At 43.5% G+C, this 22,709-nt stretch overlaps 1 protein-coding gene across 1 annotated transcript in view; it reads right to left on the bottom strand.

The window, feature by feature from the left end:
- Positions 1 to 22,709, bottom strand: part of LOC126252847 (UNC93-like protein) — a 432,164-nt gene that overhangs the window by 165,213 nt on the left and 244,242 nt on the right. The window contains exon 3 of the mRNA XM_049953795.1: positions 18,850 to 19,145. Coding sequence (XP_049809752.1) covers positions 18,850 to 19,145 — 296 coding nt within the window. The remainder of the gene's footprint in view (positions 1 to 18,849; positions 19,146 to 22,709) is intronic.

The raw sequence follows: 22,709 nt of genomic DNA on the forward strand, positions 1-22,709 counted from the left end.
AGTCCTATTACAAACTTCTCTTTCGTACTTATATTTGCAGTCATTGTCAACATTCTATCGATATTTTGGACAGGTTACGTGTGAAAAACATTACAGAATTACGATTCACCATAATTCTGTCTGTGTTAGTGTCTCTTAGTACTCTACGCAGTCCGTCTTCTACCCTGACAAGGGGAGGCCGCCAATTGTGAAATTCAGATTCGATTCATACTGCGCATAATAAAAGTTCATGGCCAGAGGTGTAATGTGGCAAAGCACCAAGATGCACTTCTCAGCCGTTGTCGAGAAAATCGACAGTTAAAAGAAACCGTTGCGGTGAAATACTCTCTACGATTAATAATTCTCTACAGGGTCGTGGCGCAGTGGTAAGCGCTCGGGTTCGTAAACTGAAGGTCGCCGGATCGAATCTCGCACTATGCAACCTTTTTCTTTTTTGTATTTGCTTTTTATAATTCAAATATATATATATATATATATATATATATATATATATATATATATATATATATATATATATAATTCCCGGCACTCAGTTGCTACAATTAAGCATATAATACGTTGTTGAAAGACGTTTGTCGTGGAAAAACTGGCGACTTCGAACATCATTATGTTTCCCGCAAACAAAGTTGTATTTCACAAATGTTATTAATTGTCTTCATAATGTTAACCACGTATAGTTAACGGAAGACGAAGAAACGATATTCCGAAACGAATACGTATAGCGTAAGTCAAACGTTCGAATTAGAATAGAGACCCCACGAACACAAATTTGCTGTGGCAGGTATGTAATATAAACTCCGTTACTCGCTCGTTACACTTGAATGACAGATGTTGAATGGGCCGAAACGAGCCGCCGCATAACAGCGTAGTTGCCTGCTAACTTCGAAAGAAGGTAGATGCGGTCCCTAGCGCAACTTATAACATTGTCGAAAATCAGTGCGGACGGGAGAGCTTTGGTACACCCTGTTAAAAGAAACGGAAAAATGGAGGCGGTACAATTGGAGAACGATCCGCCTTCACCAACATGCATAAGCAATTCATTAATACTTTATATATATATATATATATATATATATATATATATATATATATATATATATTTGAATTACAAAAAACTAATAATAAAAAAAATTGCATAGCGCGAGATTCGATCCGGCGACCTTCGGATTACGAATCCGAGCGCTTACCGCTGCGCCACGACGCTGCAGAAAATTATTGATCGTCGAGAGTATTTCATGGCAACGGTTTCTTTTCACTGTCGATTTTCTCAACAGCGGCTGAGAAGTGATCTTGGTGCTTTGCCACATTACACCTCTGGCCATGAGCTTTTATTATGCACAGTATGAATCGAATCTGAATTTCACAATTGTGAGTCAGATTCCCACAACCCATTCCCCGGAAACTGGGGATGTTTCACGTTCACAGCGCAGCGACTTTCGCTACTTGAGGCAGTATAGACGGAAAACTATTTATCGCACGGGCACCCAACTTAATGGGAACACTGTTGAGACTGTGGGCTGCAGGATTTACGTTGTTAAACGAAAGTGTGATGTCTGTTCTTTCGGACATCTCCGAAAGAACAGACTCCACACAGTCATATAATTTGATAAGCCTATCTGGGCAATGAATCCCCCGTCTTCTGTGCAATGCACCAATACGCACGACTCCTGAGGGAATCTCGGAACAGCGAATATGAAGGAAATGGACGGGGGCTGCGAATATGTGGCGCTCGATGGGAGTGTGGATGGGCCTTGAGGCGATCCGAGATAGTCCATGCAGATACGATAACACTGCGCCTCGGACGGTTCAGTGATTACCCAAACTGCCTAGTAAGCAGATCCTGGGTTCGAATCCCGGTCCTGTACACATTTTCACTCGCCGTCTCTGATTTCGGCATTCCTAATGCACCTGACAGCAGTGATTCCTCCCCGTTCCTTTCCTTTCGTTTCTGTCTCTCTCCACCTTCAATTTACATATTTGCGTTGTTTGTAGTGTTAGTGCCGGTACTGGTACGACGATGTAGTGTTGAAACACTAGCATGAACACGGATCTGGACAAGGCGAGCAGGACTTTAGTGCAGCTGCGTTTCGCGTCTACGGACGCATTAAACGAACACGGTGAGATCCTCTTGCCTCACCGAGGTTGAAGGACGTGATTCAAAGTTCTAAGTAACTGGCGATCTTGGAACTGCTCTTGCTAGAGACCGACGTCCAATTGCGCGACAAAGTGACAAAGTGTCGAAGAACTTATTGCTGCCATGGCTGAGAATGTTGGACGCAGTGCGCGATCTCCAAGCAGAGCACGAGATGTGACACGACAGCTGAACGTACCACTGTCCACTGTGCGAAAAGTGTTGCGAAGAAAGGCGTCTGTAGTGCGGTTCCCGGCTGTCATGGATGCAGATGGCGATTACATTAAGCAACGTTTGTGACCTTGAAAGTAAATATGGTATGCAGTTAACAAATGTTACCCTTTCACGTAGAAAGTGAAATGTGTTTCTTCCACTGGTTTACAAATGTTTGCAAATTTTTTCATTGTCCTAGATTAATGCTTCATGCGAGCCCTCTCAGGTAGCGATAACCACACTGAACAGTGGAGCAGGCGCAAATACTGTATAGTCTTGGTATTTTAATGTCGAGATGCATTCTGTAGACTGTGTAGTTATAGGTAAGTTAGTTTTAGTAGCTACAGAAACGTTTCTTCTGTTTTGCTGGTATCTACCAGTGAATTCATAAGTTTGAGATGAAGCGTAAATCTAATGAGAACATGTTATGCAAATACAGAGTGCCAAAGGCGGGGTAAAAGTAAAACAGCCCGCATGTAGCTGCAGGTGAGTAACTGCAACCGAAGTGCATGGAAATGGTAGTTTTTCACGGAGATTCTCGGAAAGATAACATGCTAAACGAATTACTCTGTTGCACGCTGACGCTTCTAATTATCCTAAGTTGTACAGTAGTACTCCTAATATTTACAGCTGAAATTTTATTATGGAAAAGAACCAAGCGCTTGTGTGAACAATTAGGACGCCCATACATTACTGAGTTTATTTCATACAACTCTTTATTAAAAACAGAGACTAATTTACAAATGAAGTAAGAAAAAGGAAAGAAAACCAAGCATAAACGAATGTTCTCAGGGTGAGAAATATGTAGCACTCGCATAAAGACAACGCACATGTGCAGTAAGTAATGTGAGGTATTATCTGTAAATTAATTGAAAAACTATTAGTCATTGGTTTGCTTCATTACTCTGAGACACCGACCTGCGATTTGAGTAATGCCAGTTATCTCTTTACCATAGTTTATTTTTGAAAACGATATTCACATTATTATAACTCATCCCAATTTGTCGTATCGCTGTATCAACTACGTACATCATCTGTTGTGGTGGATCTTACAGATTCTCTTCTTGATCTTCACGTATAAATTCTAGTCTGTTCAATTTTCTGAGTTATTGAATACCGTGCTATAATTTATGATAAACCGTTCTTTCTATTGAGAGACTTCAATTTTTATGAAACTCTTTATTACATTTTATATCTCAACACTTGAATTTTGTCATTTGAAATAAAATTTCACGCTGTTATAATTTATTATTTTCTGGTTTTCCTACAATTCTCATTTCCACTGAACACGTTAATGTGCTGTGACCATATAGTTTGTCAAGATTTTCCACCTTTATTCGTCCAGTAAGTGTTTTTTCTCAAAAAGAAATTTCCGCCATTGCATCATTACTTCTGCGTTATCACAAAGATATTGCTTCGGTTCCCACTCCGCATATTCCTTCAGTTCTGATACCAAAGCCAACCCAGTTTAACGGAAGTTTTCTGATACACATACCGTCTGTTCCATGAAGCAACAATAATGTGATGCATACAAATACCAAGTCTCCTAACTACCATCGTTGCTAAGTTATTTCTGTGCCGAAATTTTTTCACGTATCTTCGACACATGAATTATATAACAATGTCGATGAACTAAATTTTTGTTGGTCACACTTGTAAATAAAACTTTTCCAAATTCTCTCCTTTAGAATAAAATTTTTACTGGTAATAGAATGTCCTGTTTGGAGCATTATATTGCAGAAAAATATTTTCTAACGCTCTTTTGAAGATCTATAAATGGATTTGAAATTTTTTCCCTAGGTATTTATAGGATTACATTGTACAACGTCAGAATTTATTTTCAAGCCCTTATTTCTTTTCCTAAGACCAAATCGATCTTCGTTGTAGCAATTTCATTTATTCCCTCTATTCTTCTCTATGTCATCTATTTCCAAGAATGAAATGACTGGAATCCCAGAGTTTTTATGTTTATCACCACATCTCCTTTAGCGCTGTGTAACAATAATGGTTTTCGCGTACGTTGACGGTATGTCTCCTGTTGCATACATTATAGCCACCCTGTCAGAACATTGCGAAGATTTTAGAATAAAACTTATTTTACTAGTTACGCAAGTGTCCTATCGATTTTACTAGTTATGTAGGTATCCTATCGATTCCTACTGATTAGTTCGCTGAGAAACTATGTCTAGACCGTTAATACTGGAAGTTAATATTACGGCACTTATTTTTCTCGTCACTCTCATTTCCTTCTGTAGTTTGATTCTTCCTAAATCCTTCTATGGGCAGGTGATGTCGTAACAGCAATTTGATACATCAATAAGCGCCACTCACTTACTTAGACGTCAGTGTCACTGGGTTATCTACGTATCCAATGAATAATCGGGGAACGCTTTGCCTAAGATTGCGAAGTAAGTCTGCAAAGCCTGGCCGTCAGTTCCTTCACATGGGCAGTAACCGCTAGAGAAATCGAACTGAGAGCCGGAAAATCTTGGATCTTCAGTTGTTTCCAAAGAAATTCAAATTGGTGACCAGTCAAATTTGTCTGTATTTTTCTGCTCTCTGTAATTAGCGTTTAATTCCAAGTAGGAGAGAACTGATTGTAACTTGCTACTTTCGTGACTAGAAACTCCCGGAGTGAGAAGTATACTGGAGACCAGTACCCCTTTCGTTCGAGGAAGTGTGAATACCATAAACTCCATTATCGCGAGCTCAGAGTGCACAATTCATTACACGGATGGTGTGAAGTATTGACCGTGACAATCGTACTTCGCTGCAAGCTGCCCAACAGACTTTTCCTATTTCACCTTCGAAGAATATGGAGATACTCGTGTCATCTTCTTTCGTTGGGGCAGGAACAACTGACCAAATCAGTCACATGTCCAAAACCGATAGCTTCTGACAGCGCAGCATAAGACGGTCACCGTTTCCATTCTACTCATTTTTAGCCCCCATAATCTCCACCTACCAGTTTCATTTCGTTACACCTTTAAATATGCACATATTTATATAATTCACGTACAGGTGGCTACCTACGCCGACCGCTTTTCGACGCATCTGACGTTGATAGTCGGAAAGGGAAATGTAGCAATAAAACTACTATACACACTGATGTGTAGGAAGTATGAGTCCGGCGATATTCCATCTGACTTCCGGAAAAAGTTCGTCCACACAATTTCCATTTCAAGAACAGACAGCTGCGAGAACTATCGCAGATTCGGCTTAACGACTCATGCATCCAAGTTACTGATAAGATTACTGTAGACAAAAATAGAAAGAAAAATTGAGGTTCTTTTAGATGACGATTAGTTTGGCCTTATGAACGGTAAAGCCACCAGAGAGGCATTTCTGATGTTGCGGCTGACAATTGAAGCTGTTGACAATGGGAGTAAGACTAAAGAAAAATGAAGACACGTTCATAGGATTTGTCGACGTGGAAAACGCATTCGACATGTCAAATGGTGCAAGATGTTCGAAATTGTGACAGAAGTAACGGAAAGCTACAGGAAAAAATAAGAGAAAGATCACCTGCTCGGATTAAAAAACTTGTGAGACAGGGATGTATTCTTTCGCCCCTACTGTTAAATCTATACATCGAATGCTCAATAACCGAAATAAAGGAAAGATTCAAGAGTGGAATTAAAATTCATGGTGAAACGATATCATTGATAAAGATTCGCTGATATTGTTATCCTAAGTTTAAGGGAAGAAGAATTACATTATCATATGAATGGAATGAACAGTCTAATGAGAAAATTGAAGAAATACGAAAGTAATGAGACGTAGCAGAAATGAGAATAGCGGGAAACTTAACATCTGGATTGGTGATCACGAAATAGATGAAGGACTTCTGCCCTCTAGGCAGCAATGTAGCCCATGATGAACGGAGCAAGAAAGATATAAAAAGCAGATTAGCACTGGCAAAAACATCATTCCTGGCCAAGAGAAATCTACTAGTATCAAACACAGGCCTTAATTTGAGAAAGAAATTTCTGAGAATGTACGATGTATCTATACTAATGAAACATGGACTGAGGAAAAAGAAAGAAGAAGGAATCGGAGTATTTGAGATGTGGGGCTATAGAAAAATGTGGAAAATTATGTGGCTGATGAGGTAAGGGATAAGGAGATTCTCTGCAAATCCTGCGAGGAAAGTAATATATGGAAAACACTGACAAGAAGAAGGGGCAGGATGGTAGGACATCTATTAATATATCAGGGAATAACTTCCTGTAGAGCGTAAAAGCTGTTGAGGGAGACAGAGATTGCAATAAATCCGGCAAATAATTGAAGACGTAGCTGCAAGTGCTACTCTGAGATGAAAATGTTGGCAGAGGAGAGGAAATCGTGTCAGGCCGCATATAACAATTCAGAAGACGGATGACTTAAAAAAAATACTTGGGGAAGGCATGTGCTGCATAAAGTTAACTTTCTATTTGTTCCTACCGTCGCTTCAACAAGGAATGTAAGGTATTTATTACGAAGGTTTTCTGACGATTATTGAAAGCACTGTGTGTTACGTTAGGCATGTTCCATACAATTAAGACTCTAGGTTGGTTTACATCAAATAACAAAAACAACAATTGCCTGATATTGTGCTCTCTAAAAGGCCATCTCACTCCCAAATTATATGATGTTTCCACCTCTACAAGGATAACACTAGCCGTTCTATCACAGAAAGCTGCTAAGAACCTTCAAGTGAACTACGAACATCATGCTCAACAAAATACAGTCTGGAAATAGCAGAATTCAGCCATGCTCTTCTATTTCTACGCTGAATAACTGTTGGCTGTTATCAGAAACGACGGTTAATAATCGAGTGCAACCTGGAGTTCCTGAAGCGCAGACAATGGTGCCAAAGAGTCAAATTTTATCGCTCCTGATTAGTAGGAACTGCCTTCTCTATGGTCGTCTTTCCTCTCCGTTGGCATTATCCCTGACAGTAATGGGTAAGACCATTAAACTATTTCTCTAAGCGGAAAAATTTAAAAACCCTTTCAGGAATTAGCTCGTTAACGAGGAGGAACTCGGATTGCCTGGAAGGTGGGTTAGACAAGTAATATACACAATAATATTCCGCATCTGTTAAATTAAGAAAGTGAAAGACAGTCATGCAGTAGGTAAGTACTTTACGATATCCACGCATGAAAAGAAGGGGGGGGGGGGTGTTAAAGACACTCTAACGAAGTGACATCGGGAACGTAGTAGCTAAAAAGTAAATTGAAAGTACTTCATAATGCAGTGATTCCACGCCCTCTCATAGGACTGTTATTTGCAAAATACATATCAGATACAAGAATAATGTAAAATATACGAAACTGTGCGTAATTTGTGAGGAAAAATTGATACTACACAGTATCGCAGGATAAAAATTTCAAACTCAATATAATTCCGTGACAAGCGACGGAAGATATTTTTAGAACTATTAGTTAACCCTGAATGCCTTTATCGTTATAAATAAAGCTGACGTGCAAGCTAGACGTACTTGCTGGACAGTAGGTGGTCTTCTAAGCATTAGTTACTAAATGTGAAGAACTGAAGAACGGAACATGTGGGTGGTCAATGGCATTAAATCTCCAAGGGCAGAGAATCGAGATAAACGATTTATGCTGGCGAATCGGTGACAGATATGTCTGCACTACTTTTTGAAACAAGTTTTCAGCACTTAATACTTCACCTAGGACTGAAAGTACACTCCTGGAAATGGAAAAAAGAACACATTGACACCGGTGTGTCAGACCCACCATACTTGCTCCGGACACTACGAGAGGGCTGTACAAGCAATGATCACACGCACGGCACAGCGGACACACCAGGAACCGCGGTGTTGGCCGTCGAATGGCGCTAGCTGCGCAGCATTTGTGCACCGCCGCCGTCAGTGTCAGCCAGTTTGCCGTGGCATACGGAGCTCCATCGCAGTCTTTAACACTGGTAGCATGCCGCGACAGCGTGGACGTGAACCGTATGTGCAGCTGACGGACTTTGAGCGAGGGCGTATAGTGGGCATGCGGGAGGCCGGGTGGACGTACCGCCGAATTGCTCAACACGTGGGGCGTGAGGTCTCCACAGTACATCGATGTTGTCGCCAGTGGTCGGCGGAAAGTGCACGTGCCCGTCGACCTGGGACCGGACCGCAGCGACGCACGGATGCACGCCAAGACACGTAGGATCCTACGCAGTGCCGTAGGGGACCGCACCGCCACTTCCCAGCAAATTAGGGACACTGTTGCTCCTGGGGTATCGGCGAGGACCATTCGCAACCGTCTCCATGAAGCTGGGCTACGGTCCCGCACACCGTTAGGCCGTCTTCCGCTCACGCCCCAACATCGTGCAGCCCGCCTCCAGTGGTGTCGCGACAGGCGTGAATGGAGGGACGAATGGAGACGTGTCGTCTTCAGCGATGAGAGTCGCTTCTGCCTTGGTGCCAATGATGGTCGTATGCGTGTTTGGCGCCGTGCAGGTGAGCGCCACAATCAGGACTGCATACGACCGAGGCACACAGGGCCAACACCCGGCATCATGGTGTGGGGAGCGATCTCCTACACTGGCCGTACACCACTGGTGATCGTCTAGGGGACACTGAATAGTGCACGGTACATCCAAACCGTCATCGAACCCATCGTTCTACCATTCCTAGACCGGCAAGGGAACTTGCTGTTCCAACAGGACAATGCACGTCCGCATGTATCCCGTGCCACCCAACGTGCTCTAGAAGGTGTAAGTCAACTACCCTGGCCAGCAAGATCTCCGGATCTGTCCCCCATTGAGCATGTTTGGGAGTGGATGAAGCGTCGTCTCACGCGGTCTGCACGTCCAGCACGAACGCTGGTCCAACTGAGGCGCCAGGTGGAAATGGCATGGCAAGCCGTTCCACAGGACTACATCCAGCATCTCTACGATCGTCTCCATGGGAGAATAGCAGCCTGCATTGCTGCGAAAGGTGGATATACACTGTACTAGTGCCGACATTGTGCATGCTCTGTTGCCTGTGTCTATGTGCCTGTGGTTCTGTCGGTGTGATCATGTGATGTATCTGACCCCAGAAATGTGTCAATAAAGTTTCCCCTTCCCGGGACAATGTATTCACGGTGTTCTTATTTCAATTTCCAGGAGTGTATCTCGGACTACCGTGAAATGTATCCTCATTTGTAAATATGGACAACCAGTAGACGGATAATTTAATGACGAAAATGAAAAGACAAACTGGTATTGAAACCCGGGATTCCCGCTTATCGTGAGCGTTTGCCTTTCTATTTTTTTTAGTTGTAGGAACCTTCGTGGTGCGCAAAGGGAGGCGTGGGGGATGGGAGAGGGAGGGGGGGTGGTCGAGGGGTGAAAGGGGCAGAGTTCTCAACCCCAGCCGTGGCCATTATGTGCCGTTCCCACCCTCTAGGAACAAAGGAGAGCATAGGGGGCGTGGAGTACAGGTAGAATGAACATCAATTGTTTACTTATTTATTTTCCTTTTTTATATTATTTTACACTAATATCTACAAGAATAGCAGTAAACCGGCGTCGTAAGGAGGATGACGCAGCGAGACTTCAGGCTCATTAAGACGATCGACGCGGTTTCTCCGAGAAGAACATTCCGATGTTCAGAGAATACATCGGTTATAAGCGGGGATCAACTCTTCAAGACAGGAGCACCCTAGATCTGTGGTATGTTAAAGAGGATACTGCAAAGAAAATTGGAGAAAAATTGTCTGTATTTTAGATAGCGGACAACTGCACAATGGCTTTCATTAAAGAACTGCCAAAAGTCAAGGATACTTCTCGCCATCAGCAAACAAGTAGTGTGCTGCGTGTACGCAAATCCACCTCGCAGAGTTCGTCATTGCTTGCGGGGAGTATCCCGCCTCCGGAAGGGGGAGATGTTGAGTATGTAGCTGGTGAGGAGTCATTCAGGTAATTAGGGACAAGTTCTGTCGCACCAAAAACCAGGTGCCACCTCTTGCGAATCTGCACAACAGGCGATGCTGGATGGCTCTGAGCACTATGGGACTCAACTGCTGAGGTCATTAGTCCCCTAGAACTTAGAACTAGTTAAACCTAACTAACCTAAGGACATCACAAACATCCATGCCCGAGGCAGGATTCGAACCTGCGACCGTAGCGGTCTTGCGGTTCCAGACTGCAGCGCCTTTAACCGCACGGCCACTTCGGCCGGCCAGGCGATGCTCTATGTAGCCAAAGCATCACATTTGACGCACAATGTGGTGTCTGCGAGGTGACTATCGCGAAGGCGTGGCCGGCGCACTTGCTTCCGACTGACAGTAAGTTAGCAGCATGCAGACTGGACGCCAGCGCACAGATAAGGAGCGCACACCGATCGCCAAACGGCACGCCAGTTGACATGGGGACGCTTCCCGCCATCTACATTCGGTGACCGCTGCTGCTTAAGAAAGGCATAGGCGGAAGTAAAGGAAGGGCAGCGAGACGTCCGGAAGCTGGATAGGTGCTGAGAGAGAGAGTGTGGTGCAAAGGCCTCCAGTAGTGGGCTGGTAAGGCACGTAGGACAACAGCGCCACAATGCCACATGAGAGCCAGTTAAAAGGGCTATCACACTATCAGGTACCTAACCACGCCTTCACCACGAGAAGGTGAGGGTCTCGTAGCTTATCTTGAACAGCATGCCGTGGCAAGCAAATGAACCCAATGCCGCTAGCATGCAGCAGGCTGTGGATGGCGGAATAGGAAATGTATGTGCCACGTGAGGGCTACGTGACGCCTAATATACATTTACATATTGTGTCCGTTGCAGAAGATCAAATGTTCGTAAACGGTGATCTAAGAGCTCGGCTCGTAGTTGGGAAAATTTGTGCCACAGATCACTTGCGAAATCGGGACCTAACCATCGGAGAGTATCAGCTACACGAAAAGGAGCAGTGCTCGATTTGCGGGCGTTAAGGCAGCTATCAGAGGCTTCACCGTAGGTAGTAACCTGTACCTGTGACTGTCTGACCTCAGCTCCGTTACGAACAACGATGACGACATCGCTTGCATAAGCAGTGCAGCTGAGTACTTGGTTACCGAGAGACATCACAGAGAGGCGTTGACAGAGCCCTCAGAGCAACGGTTCCAAGGCTAAAGCATACAACAATTCTGGCAGTCTTGACGCACTGATCGACGTATCGAGATGGGAGGACTGAGGCGGTCATTGTAGAGTACACGAAACATAGCTCCACGAAGGAGACACATTACGACGTGAGTCCCGTGATGGTGTGACCGGCATACATGCTTCCCACTGACAGTAAATTAGCACCATGCAGACTGGACGTCAACGCCAAGGACACCCTTCCCAGGTAATCGTGATCAACCCTAACGAACGCCTGGATGATGTCAAGAGTTGCAAAAAGTCCAGGCATACGACGAGCGTGAGCAAGAGCAATTGTGTCCCGATAGCGACAGAGAGCAGTGCGCATGTTATTGGCACCTGCCAAAGAAGTTTGTTAGGGGGAAACCATATACCGAGCCTTCCATTTAAGCCGCACAGCCAACAGCCGGGTAAGGATCTTTTTGTCGAGTAACCTTAGGTGGCGGTAATCGCATATCCATGATGTATCCCGAGGCTTGTGGATTGGAGTGATGAAACTATCGAGGATACCGTCTGGAATCGGCTCGAAAGGTGAGATAAGGTCCTCACAAATTTTCGTAGCATTAGCCTATCCTTCATTATGCATATTTCCTTACAGAGGAGACATTTAAATACGATAAATACGACACTGCAGTGCCTGTATGTTCTTCAAGATGTATGATGTACGTCTGAAGGAACTCTACGTCGTGCTTCTGAAGAATACAGATAGTGCAGTATCGTATCTCCGAATTGTTACAGTCAATAGTTTCTGTGCAGATATATCTTCAGACAACAGGTAACAGTATTGCAACTGACAGCGTTCTGACTTGAGTCAGCCACAGACTTTGTATATATTTCAGAACACCCCTCCCAACGACCTCGGACATCTGTGTGTGTGATGTCCTTAGGTTAGTTAGGTTTAACTAGTTATACGTCTAGGGGACCGATGACCTCAGATGTTAAGTCCCATAGTGCTTAGAGCCAACTGAACAATTTTTTGGTGTCAGTCAAATAAACCCAGACCCTCACTCATCAACCATCTATCCGCCACGTAACTGGGCTAATACATAATGGATGGAGCCCGCCTCTTGCCTTCTACAGCAGGCTCCAGAAAATAAACTCTTATTGTTGCTGCCAGTCGAGGCCCTGCGACTTACACGGTTCTCTGTTTCAGAAAACACTGCTGGCCCTTCCCATAACAATCTATTACAGCTGACTCCATATCAGGCATTTACGCCCTCGCTGCTAGGAAGAAAGAGCGCCTGAAGCTACGACGTACACTCCACTGCTGTTACAAAATTTTAATACGGACTCTTCAACTCAACTGTGTCAGTCGTTTGGAACCACTCTGCTGCTAGGGTCGCAGGTTCGAATCCTACCTCGGACATCTGTCTGTGTGATGTCCTTAGGTTAGTTAGGTTTAACTAGTTATACGGCTAGGGGACCGATGACCTCAGATGTTAAGTCCCATAGTGCTTAGAGGCAACTGAACAATTTTTTGGTGTCAGTCAAATAAACGCAGACCCTCGCTCATCAACCATCTATCCGCCACGTAACTGAGCTAATACATAATGAATATCGAACAAAATGAACTCCTCCGCATCAACCAGCACAGAACGAGAAAACAACCACCAAGCAAAACCCTACTTGCATTTTTATCACGTGATATCCTCAAATCAATGAAATTATGTAGGTGCAATATGTCTTGTCTTCCAAAAAATCATTTCATTCGGTATCCCACTACCGTTTATTGACAAAAGTACTATGGTGAGGAAATAAATAAAAATTTGTGACTGGGCTTGGGATTCCTTGGCAGAGAGACGTCGGGAGATGTAGTAGTAATTGATGTTTGACCCAGAGAAGTCTAATGTGTGTGTAGTTGTTCATACTATATATTAATTACACGCGAGATAATATTCAAAAGCAACCACAGACTTTTCGCAGGTGGTGCACTTACCTACGAGGGCTTGCAGAGAAGTAATGCTTCCGAATTTTTTATTGTGTTCTCAATATTGGTTGAGGTATTAAATGTCAAGCTTATTACTCGTTTGACATTACCGCTTCTCTGACGCCAATTCCAACCCTCTGCCACTAGAGGGCTCCGAAATGGAGCGTGTAACATGGTGGTGTGTAACATAATTATGGCGGTGCGTGACGAACTGAATGTATGAATTCAAAGGGTGCGTCCACATATAGAGCACTCTCTCCTTCAACATGACAATACCTCACCATATACGAGGTCTACGACATTTGCAGCAATCCGATGCTTTGGTTTCACTGTCACTGATCACGCCCCATACGATTCCGACTTGGGCCCATGCGACTTTCGTTCTGTTTCCAAAACATAGAGAACACCTTGAACAATTTCACTTCGATAGTGATGAAGCAGAAGTGAGGTTGTGGCTCCGTCAACAAAGTCAAACATTCTACAGTGACGGTATCAACAAACTGGTCTCTCGTTGGGAGAAATGTGTTCATCTAGAGGGTGACGACGTTGAGAAATATATAATGAGATGAGAAGAAGAAAGATGTAGAATGTTAATAATATTTGTTTCACTTGAAAAGGCTTAAGAATTTTCACCTAAAAATTCGGAACATTATATTTCAGCAATGCCAAGTTTCATATCAGCGCACTCTCCGCTGCAGAGTGAAAATCTCATTCTGGAAACTTCTCCTAGGCTGTGGCTAAGCCATGTCTCCGCAATATCCTTTCTTCCAGGAGTGCTAGTTCTGCAAGGTTCGCTAAAGAGCTTCTGTGAAGTTTAGAAGGTAGGAGACGAGCTACTGGCAGAATTGAAGCTGTGAGGAAGATCTGCAGCGGATATGCACTTGGTGCAGGGAGTGGCAACTGACCCTTAACATAGACAAATGTAATGTATTGCGAATACATAGAAAGAAGGATCCTTTATTGTATGAATATATGATAGCGGAACAAACACTGGTGCAGTTACTTCTGTAAAATATCTGGGAGTATGCGTGCGGAACGATTTGAAGTGGAATCATCATGTAAAATTAATTGTTGGTAAGGCAAGTGCCAGGTTGAGATTCATTGGGAGATTCCTTAGAAAATGTAGTTCATCAACAAAGGAGGTGGCTTACATAACACTCGTTCGATCTATACTTGAGTATTGCTCATCAGTGTGGGATCCGTACCAGGTCGTGTTGACAGAGGAGATAGAGAAGATCCAAAGAAGAGCGGCGCGTTTCGTCACAGGGTTATTTGGTAAGCGTGATAACGTTACGGAGATGTTTAGCAAACTCAAGTGGCAGACTCTGCAAGAGAGGCACTCTGCATCGCGGTGTAGCTTGCTGTCCAGGTTTCGAGAGTGTGCGTTTCTGGATGAGGTATCGAATATATTGCTTCCCCCTACTTATAAATGGTTCAAATGGCTCTGAGCACTATGGGACTCAACTGCTGAGGTCATAAGTCCCCTAGAACATAAACCTAACTAACCTAAGGACAACACACACATCCATGCCCGAGGCAGGATTCGAACCTGCGACGTAGCGGTCGCGCGGTTCCAGACTGTAGCGCCAGAACCGCTCGGCCACCAGCGGCCGGCTCCCCCTACTTATACCTCCCGAGGAGATCACGAATGTAAAATGAGATTCGAGCGCGCACGGAGGCTTTCGGACAGTCGTTCTTCCCGCGAACCATATGCGACTGAAACAGGAAAGGGAGGTAATGACAGTGGCACGTAAAGTGCCCTCCGCCACACACCGTTGGGTGGCTTGCGGACTATATATGTAGATGTAGATGTAGGACGGGTCGTTAGTAGTGCTTGGGTAGCTCAGATGGCAGAGCACTTTCCGGCGAAAGGCAAAGGTCCCGATTTCAAGTATGGGTCCGACACACAATTTTAATCTGCCAGGAAGTTTCAGACATGCAACTGTTCGGCAACTTATTGCCCAAATGAACCAAGGAGCTATCAACAGTATCTCCTCAACGACAGTTCACCGTGTCGGAGGATGCAGAAAACGGTGCGTTGTGATAATGCGAAAGCGGGGCGACTTCTATAAAGCTAGACTCGTATGAGCTTTAACGGGAGGCGCCTGGTTCATGCACCCATGCTGTCTGCTGTTCATCGGCGTCGAAAGCTGGTATTTACCCGCCAATACTGCTACTGGATGTCCATCTAGTGGCGACAGGTGATTTTTTCAGATGAACCACGCTTTATGAACCACGGTTTGAAGGTATAGGGAGGAGTGAGCATTATGGTCTGAGGAATGTTTTTGTGGCATTGCCTGGGTGATCTCGACAATCTGCAAGCCATAATGGATCAACAAAAATATACAGCTACCCTAGAGAATCATGTCCATCACTACATGCAGTTCTTGTTTCTTCGGCACCACGGCATGTACCAGCAACAGAATGCAGAGTGTTACACGGCTCGTAGTGTACGTGCGTGGTTCGAATAGTGCCAGGACGAGTTTACTGTGCTCCTCTCACCAGTAATCGAGAATCTATGAGACCGCCTCGATCGGGCTGTTCGTACCATGTATCCTGTACCGAGAAACCAAGTGCAGCAGCTACATGTTGTCGGCACCGCTCCACATCCCTGTCGATACCCTCCAGAACCTCATTGAATGTCTTGCTGCTCTCCTTGTGGTTTAAAATGTGCTCAAACATTTTACAGGTGGTCACAATAATATGGGACGTTAATATGAATAGAAAGTGCATTTGCGGTAAAAATGGCCGTAGCGCCTAAGTGTTGGTTAGTGGTTACGTGTCACATTATTTACTTTTTTTATTTAACACAGCTGTTGCACATTTTTAACTTGGTAATCTCATCATTGGGCTTTCTTAATTGCATGCATGTAGTATGAAAGTAACTACACTCCTGGAAATTGAAATAAGAACACCGTGAATTCATTGTCCCAGGAAGGGGAAACTTTATTGACCCATTCCTGGGGTCAGATACATCACATGATCACACTGACAGAACCACAGGCACATAGACACAGGCAACAGAGCATGCACAATGTCGGCACTAGTACAGTGTATATCCACCTTTCGCAGCAATGCAGGCTGCTATTCTCCCATGGAGACGATCGTAGAGATGCTGGATGTAGTCCTGTGGAACGGCTTGCCATGCCATTTCCACCTGGCGCCTCAGTTGGACCAGCGTTCGTGCTGGACGTGCAGACCGCGTGAGACGACGCTTCATCCAGTCCCAAACATGCTCAATGGGGGACAGATCCGGAGATCTTGCTGGCCAGGGTAGTTGACTTACACCTTCTAGAGCACGTTGGGTGGCACGGGATACATGCGGACGTGCATTGTCCTGTTGGAACAGCAAGTTCCCTAGCCGGTCTAGGAATGGTAGAACGATGGGTTCGATGACGGTTTGGATGTACCGTGCACTATTCAGTGTCCCCTCGACGATCACCAGTGGTGTACGGCCAGTGTAGGAGATCGCTCCCCACACCATGATGCCGGGTGTTGGCCCTGTGTGCCTCGGTCGTATGCAGTCCTGATTGTGGCGCTCACCTGCACGGCGCCAAACACGCATACGACCATCATTGGCACCAAGGCAGAAGCGACTCTCATCGCTGAAGACGACACGTCTCCATTCGTCCCTCCATTCACGCCTGTCGCGACACCACTGGAGGCGGGCTGCACGATGTTGGGGCGTGAGCGGAAGACGGCCTAACGGTGTGCGGGACCGTAGCCCAGCTTCATGGAGACGGTTGCGAATGGTCCTCGCCGATACCCCAGGAGCAACAGTGTCCCTAATTTGCTGGGAAGTGGCGGTGCGGTCCCCTACGGCACTGCGTAGGATCCTACGTGTCTTGGCGTGCATCCGTGCGTCGCTGCGGTCCGGTCCCAGGTCGACGGGCACGTGCACCTTCCGCCGACCACTGGCGACAACATCGATGTACTGTGGAGACCTCACGCCCCACGTGTTGAGCAATTCGGCGGTACGTCCACCCGGCCTCCCGCATGCCCACTATACGCCCTCGCTCAAAGTCCGTCAGCTGCACATACGGTTCACGTCCACGCTGTCGCGGCATGCTACCAGTGTTAAAGACTGCGATGGAGCTCCGTATGCCACGGCAAACTGGCTGACACTGACGGCGGCGGTGCACAAATGCTGCGCAGCTAGCGCCATTCGACGGCCAACACCGCGGTTCCTGGTGTGTCCGCTGTGCCGTGCGTGTGATCATTGCTTGTACAGCCCTTTCGCAGTGTCCGTAGCAAGTATGGTGGGTCTGACACACCGGTGTCAATGTGTTCTTTTTTCCATTTCCAGGAGTGTATATAATATAAAATTAGCTATTTGTTATTGTACTATTGTACCGTTTGTTGCACTACTAACCGATCCCAAATACTATCATGTATGCTATACATGTAATTTCATAATAAATAAATGAGTCTATAATCACAACATTAGGAGTTGATATGAATGTCTCTTCCCCCTTCCGCCCGCCCCCCCCCCCCTCCCCCTATTTCTGACAAGGTGTGATTGCGTCAACGTTATATTAAATGTAGCTAGTTAGCGATCAGAAAATATATTTTAGATTCGCAAGCTGCCACATGGTCGTGAATAAAACAGCCACCCGATTATAAAGTAAATTATGTTTACTTTGCGACTATGGTCACAAATTTTATGGTCATCAAAGTACCGGTTTCGGTCTATAATGACCATCTTCAGATCTGCTTTATAAAATAGATCTGAAGATGGTCATTACAAACCGGAACCGGAAGTCTGATGATCAAAATATTTGTGACCATAAACGTAAAGCAAGGAAATTTAGTTTTAGATTATTTTAGTAACATTTGTTTTTCGTATACATGATATTAAAAACGACTAATGATGAGAAAAACATGCTCAAAATACGTACCAATGTATTAAATAAATAAATAAGTAAATAAAATAGCTATTTTTAACAACACAAAAAATTTATTCAATTATTCGCTTATAGTATTTCACAAGTGAGTATAAACTACATTGGAAAACAGTCGAAAAGCAGCACTCAGGCTAACAGAAAACATTTGAAGCGACGAGGAGATCGATGTTATTTAATGCAACAGTGTCGTGGTGTAAAACTGTTTTTCATAGATCAATGACAATCTGCTTGTCTCTTTCCGCACTGACCTTAGTACCATTCTGTCTTATCCAGAAACGTCGTATTTTATTTAACAGATACATAACAACTAACCGGTTACGACTCTGAGTCATCGCCAGCGCAAAAAAATCCAGTTTATTGTTACTCAAGTAACCTGCCACGACTTCATCGAACATTCTTTCAGTAGTTAAAAATGCAGCTTAGTGCTCGATCGCGCTGTGACATGTTACTTTCATGATAAGATTCCGGATTTTTAGTCCTCACGATGACTCGACATAGTCGAAACCGCCCAACTGTAATACATGTGCAAGTGTTTCGAATAGATGGCGTTTTGACACTGTCAGATTTCATTCGAGAATCGTACCTGTTGAGGAGATGAGGTTTCCCCAGACCTGGCAGAACTGGAAGATCATGAAGAAGATGCCGAAGAAGCGGACGGTGAGGACGTCGGCGGTGGGTCCCGCGGTGGGGTCGGCCTCCTCGTACGCCTCGGCGACGACGCTGAGGTAGGTGCACTTGGCGCACCACAGCGGCCCGCCGCCGAAGCCCACGAACAGCGCTGCCGGGATCATCGTGTAGAACGTGGCGTGGAACTGCGCCGCGATGTACGGCATGTACGCCACGAAGGACGCCGCCACCGCCCACTTGCAGCCCAGCCACCTGCGCGCAGGCACACGTCGCGCACGGCTGTGTTAGGCTTCACAAATATTCAGTGGCTCGAAACCAAATCTTGATAGTCGTCTAAGAAATAAATATTAAGTAGAGAACTACCCTTTCTTCAATAGCGAGTGAGGCTTCTACTGCCTCGAGTGTATCCTTAATTATTTAGTGATTTTACGCTATTTTGCAGGTCAAAAACAGCATCGGCATTTACTCGACAAAGAGAAAATTCACATAAATCAACTTTTGCAGAACGTTTTGGAATTGGAAAACACATAATTCCTCCCCCGTCTTTGCTCAACATGGAAATTATTCAAATAGTTGACAGCGGCTACAAAAGGAACTTCTTAGAAGAGTTTGAAATATATAAACATTCCTACCTAAATTCTAAATATTTGTTGACAGATCAGCTTAAAATCTAAAATCTCCACTGTTTTGATTGTACAGCATCTCTTACAGAATGATGAAAATTAGCCCATTCCTTTTACGTGTTAATGTCAGTAAAAAGTTGTGTGGAACTATGTGCCATGTTTTTCGAATATGTTTTCTTATAAATTTCTTTAAATACCTTAGTTGCACTTTCTATATGCTTTTATATACAGGATGACTCAGGAGGAAAGGTACATGCTTTGAAGGGCGATAGTGATGTTAATTGCCGGCCGCTGTGGTCGAGCTGTTCTAGGCGCTACAGTCGGGAACCACGAGGCTGCTACGGTCGCAAGTTCTAATCCTGCCTTGGGCATGGATGTGTATGATGTCCTTACGTTAGTTAGGTTTATGTAGTTCTAAGTGTATGGGGACTGATGTCCTCAGATGTTAAGTCCCATAGTCGTTAGAGCAATTTGAACCATTTTTGAGTACTGTTAATTCCAAACAAAAGAATCCATATGAACGTACGTTATATTCCGAATGGTTTCCGAGACAGAACACTGTTAATGTCAGTGCTGTAGGTTTTTGTTAAAGAACACGAAAACCGTAGTCTCTAGCGAAACAGGTCACAGTACAAAATTAAATACAGTAAATTTCCTACCAAAAGGTCCTATTAATTTTTTTCAAGGGAAACAGTTTGGCGAAGAGAGTGAGAGAATATCGAAGATCGCGCGAGATGCTCATACGATGTAGTTTAGGTAGTTTTTGTACGCCAATTTAAGATAGTTTACCACCTTAATAGAATAAAAATGTCCATCATCAAATGTTTCGTCTCGAATTCCTCTGCACTACTGTGGCACATTGCAAACAGTAACGAAGTACTGAATAATACAGAAAATGAATAACGATGTAGATGAAACATGTTCTACCTCAGAAACCATTCGAAATGGGACACTCATACCAAGTTTCGTGTTCAGAATCGCAAATACTATCATTCCTCAAAACATGTACCTTTCCTCCTGACACACCCTGTATGTCCCTGCAGCTAGCACTACGTCACTACGTACGTAAATGGGATTCATTTGCTGTAATTTATCAGTCTCTAATTATAATTATCATAGTAAATATGTAAATTTTTGTACATCCTTACCATCATTCTCTGGGGGGCCACTCAAGACTGATATCGAAATAGATCAAACTAGAAAAGGCCACAATTGCTTTAGTAGAATGTTTATTGAAATTACCAGACTATACTGCCATCTTCAGATCTATAAATCATGGGCCAGGCAAGCAAAACAAAGAAGATGTGAGATATCTATACGACATAACATAATATGTATCCATAATGTACTTTATGCACTACACTTCAAATGATCTGCTCCATGTGTTCAGTAACTTGTGTCACATAATAAATAAACGTTCCAAGAATTTATATTCTAATCACAAGGTGTACTAAGTGTGTGATAGTGTGAATTATTCTACCATACAACAGACAATATTAATTAATGGTGTTCCAATATGCAAGTAATAAACATAAAAAGCGTAACAGTTCTTTTTGATAAGTTTATTACTTGCATATTAGAATAGCACAGATTTTTACTGTGTTGTATAGTAGAATAACAATTTATACTATAAGACCCTGAGTACACTATGTCATGAAAATATGCATACTGAAGGTGGATTCAAGCAATACTCAATTGTGCATTAATACTACCACATAAAACCGTTTTCAGCATTAATATTAATAGTTGTATAGCTGCATGGTTTGATTTAGACACTGACATAGAGATACTAAGGATCTTATGGTACTGAAAAATTAATACATAATTTATTCAGGGTACAAATTTCTACTTTTACCTCATCATCTGCATTATGCAGCAGTTCCTTTGATTGGATACGAGACAATTATGATCCCACTACACATCAATGGTCATTAGATAGTGGCACTTTATTTTATTTTTATATATTTTTGCTATATATATATATATATATATATATATATATATATATATATATATAAATTCCCTTCTCTGTACCTACAATAACGTGATCTGAACATGATAGTAAGACTTAAATTCTATGCATTTACTCCACTAAAGAAATGGTTTCCCCCTCTCCTGTTTCATTCAGGTTTTGGGTCTATAGTGGTGTACTGTACACATTAAATGAGGATATTATTTTCCACCTGTACTGATCCAGACTTGTTAAGTATGTGATAAAATTTTCTCTACCCAGATTTTATGGTACAGAACGGTTTTATTAACTTAAGGAGTGTCTCCATATCCTATTTTTGTATGTACAAATCCCTATTATCTTTTTTTCTTTTTGTGGTGTATCCGAACTTTGAAAATAATAAGATGAAACATACACATATTTTGTGCTGTACATTGCCAGTCCTGACAAAACTCTACCATCTGGTGAACAAGATGTACGAGACAGGCGAAATACCCTCAGACTTCAAGAAGAATATAATAATTCCAATCCCAAAGAAAGCAGGTGTTTCATAAGTCACAGCTGCAAAATACTAACGCGAATTATTGACAGACGTACGGAAAAACTGGTAGAAGCCGACCTCGGGGAAGATCAGTTTGGATTCCGTAGAAATGTTGGAACACGTGAGGCAATACTGACCTTACGACTTATCTTAGAAGAAAGATTAAGGAAAGGCAAACCTACGTTTCTAGCATTTGTAGACTTAGTGAAAGCTTTTGAAAATGTTCACTGGAATACTCTCTTTCAAATTCTAAAGGTGGCAGGGGTAAAATACAGGGAACGAAAGGCTATTTACAATTTATACAGAAACCAGATGACAGTTATAAGAGTCGAGGGGCATGAAAGGGAAGCAGTGGTTGGGAAGCGAGTGTTATTCAATCTGTATGTTGAGCAAGCAGTAAAGGAAACAAAAGAAAAATTTGGAGTAGGTATCAAAATCCAGGGAAAAGAAATAAAAACTTTGAGGTTCGCCGATGACATTGTAATTCTGTCAGAGACAGCAAAGGACTTGGAAGAGCAGTTGGACGGAATGGACAGTGTCTTGAAAGGAGGATATAAGATGAACATCAACAAAAGCAAAATAAGGATAATGGAATGTAGTCGAATTAAGTTGGGTGATGCTGAGGGAATTAGATTAGGAAATGAGACACTTAAAGTAGTAAAGGAGTTTTGCTATTTGGGGAGTAAAATAACTGATGATGG

This window comes from Schistocerca nitens, chromosome 4 (assembly GCF_023898315.1).
Source record: "Schistocerca nitens isolate TAMUIC-IGC-003100 chromosome 4, iqSchNite1.1, whole genome shotgun sequence".
Lineage (NCBI taxonomy): Eukaryota > Metazoa > Arthropoda > Insecta > Orthoptera > Acrididae > Schistocerca > Schistocerca nitens.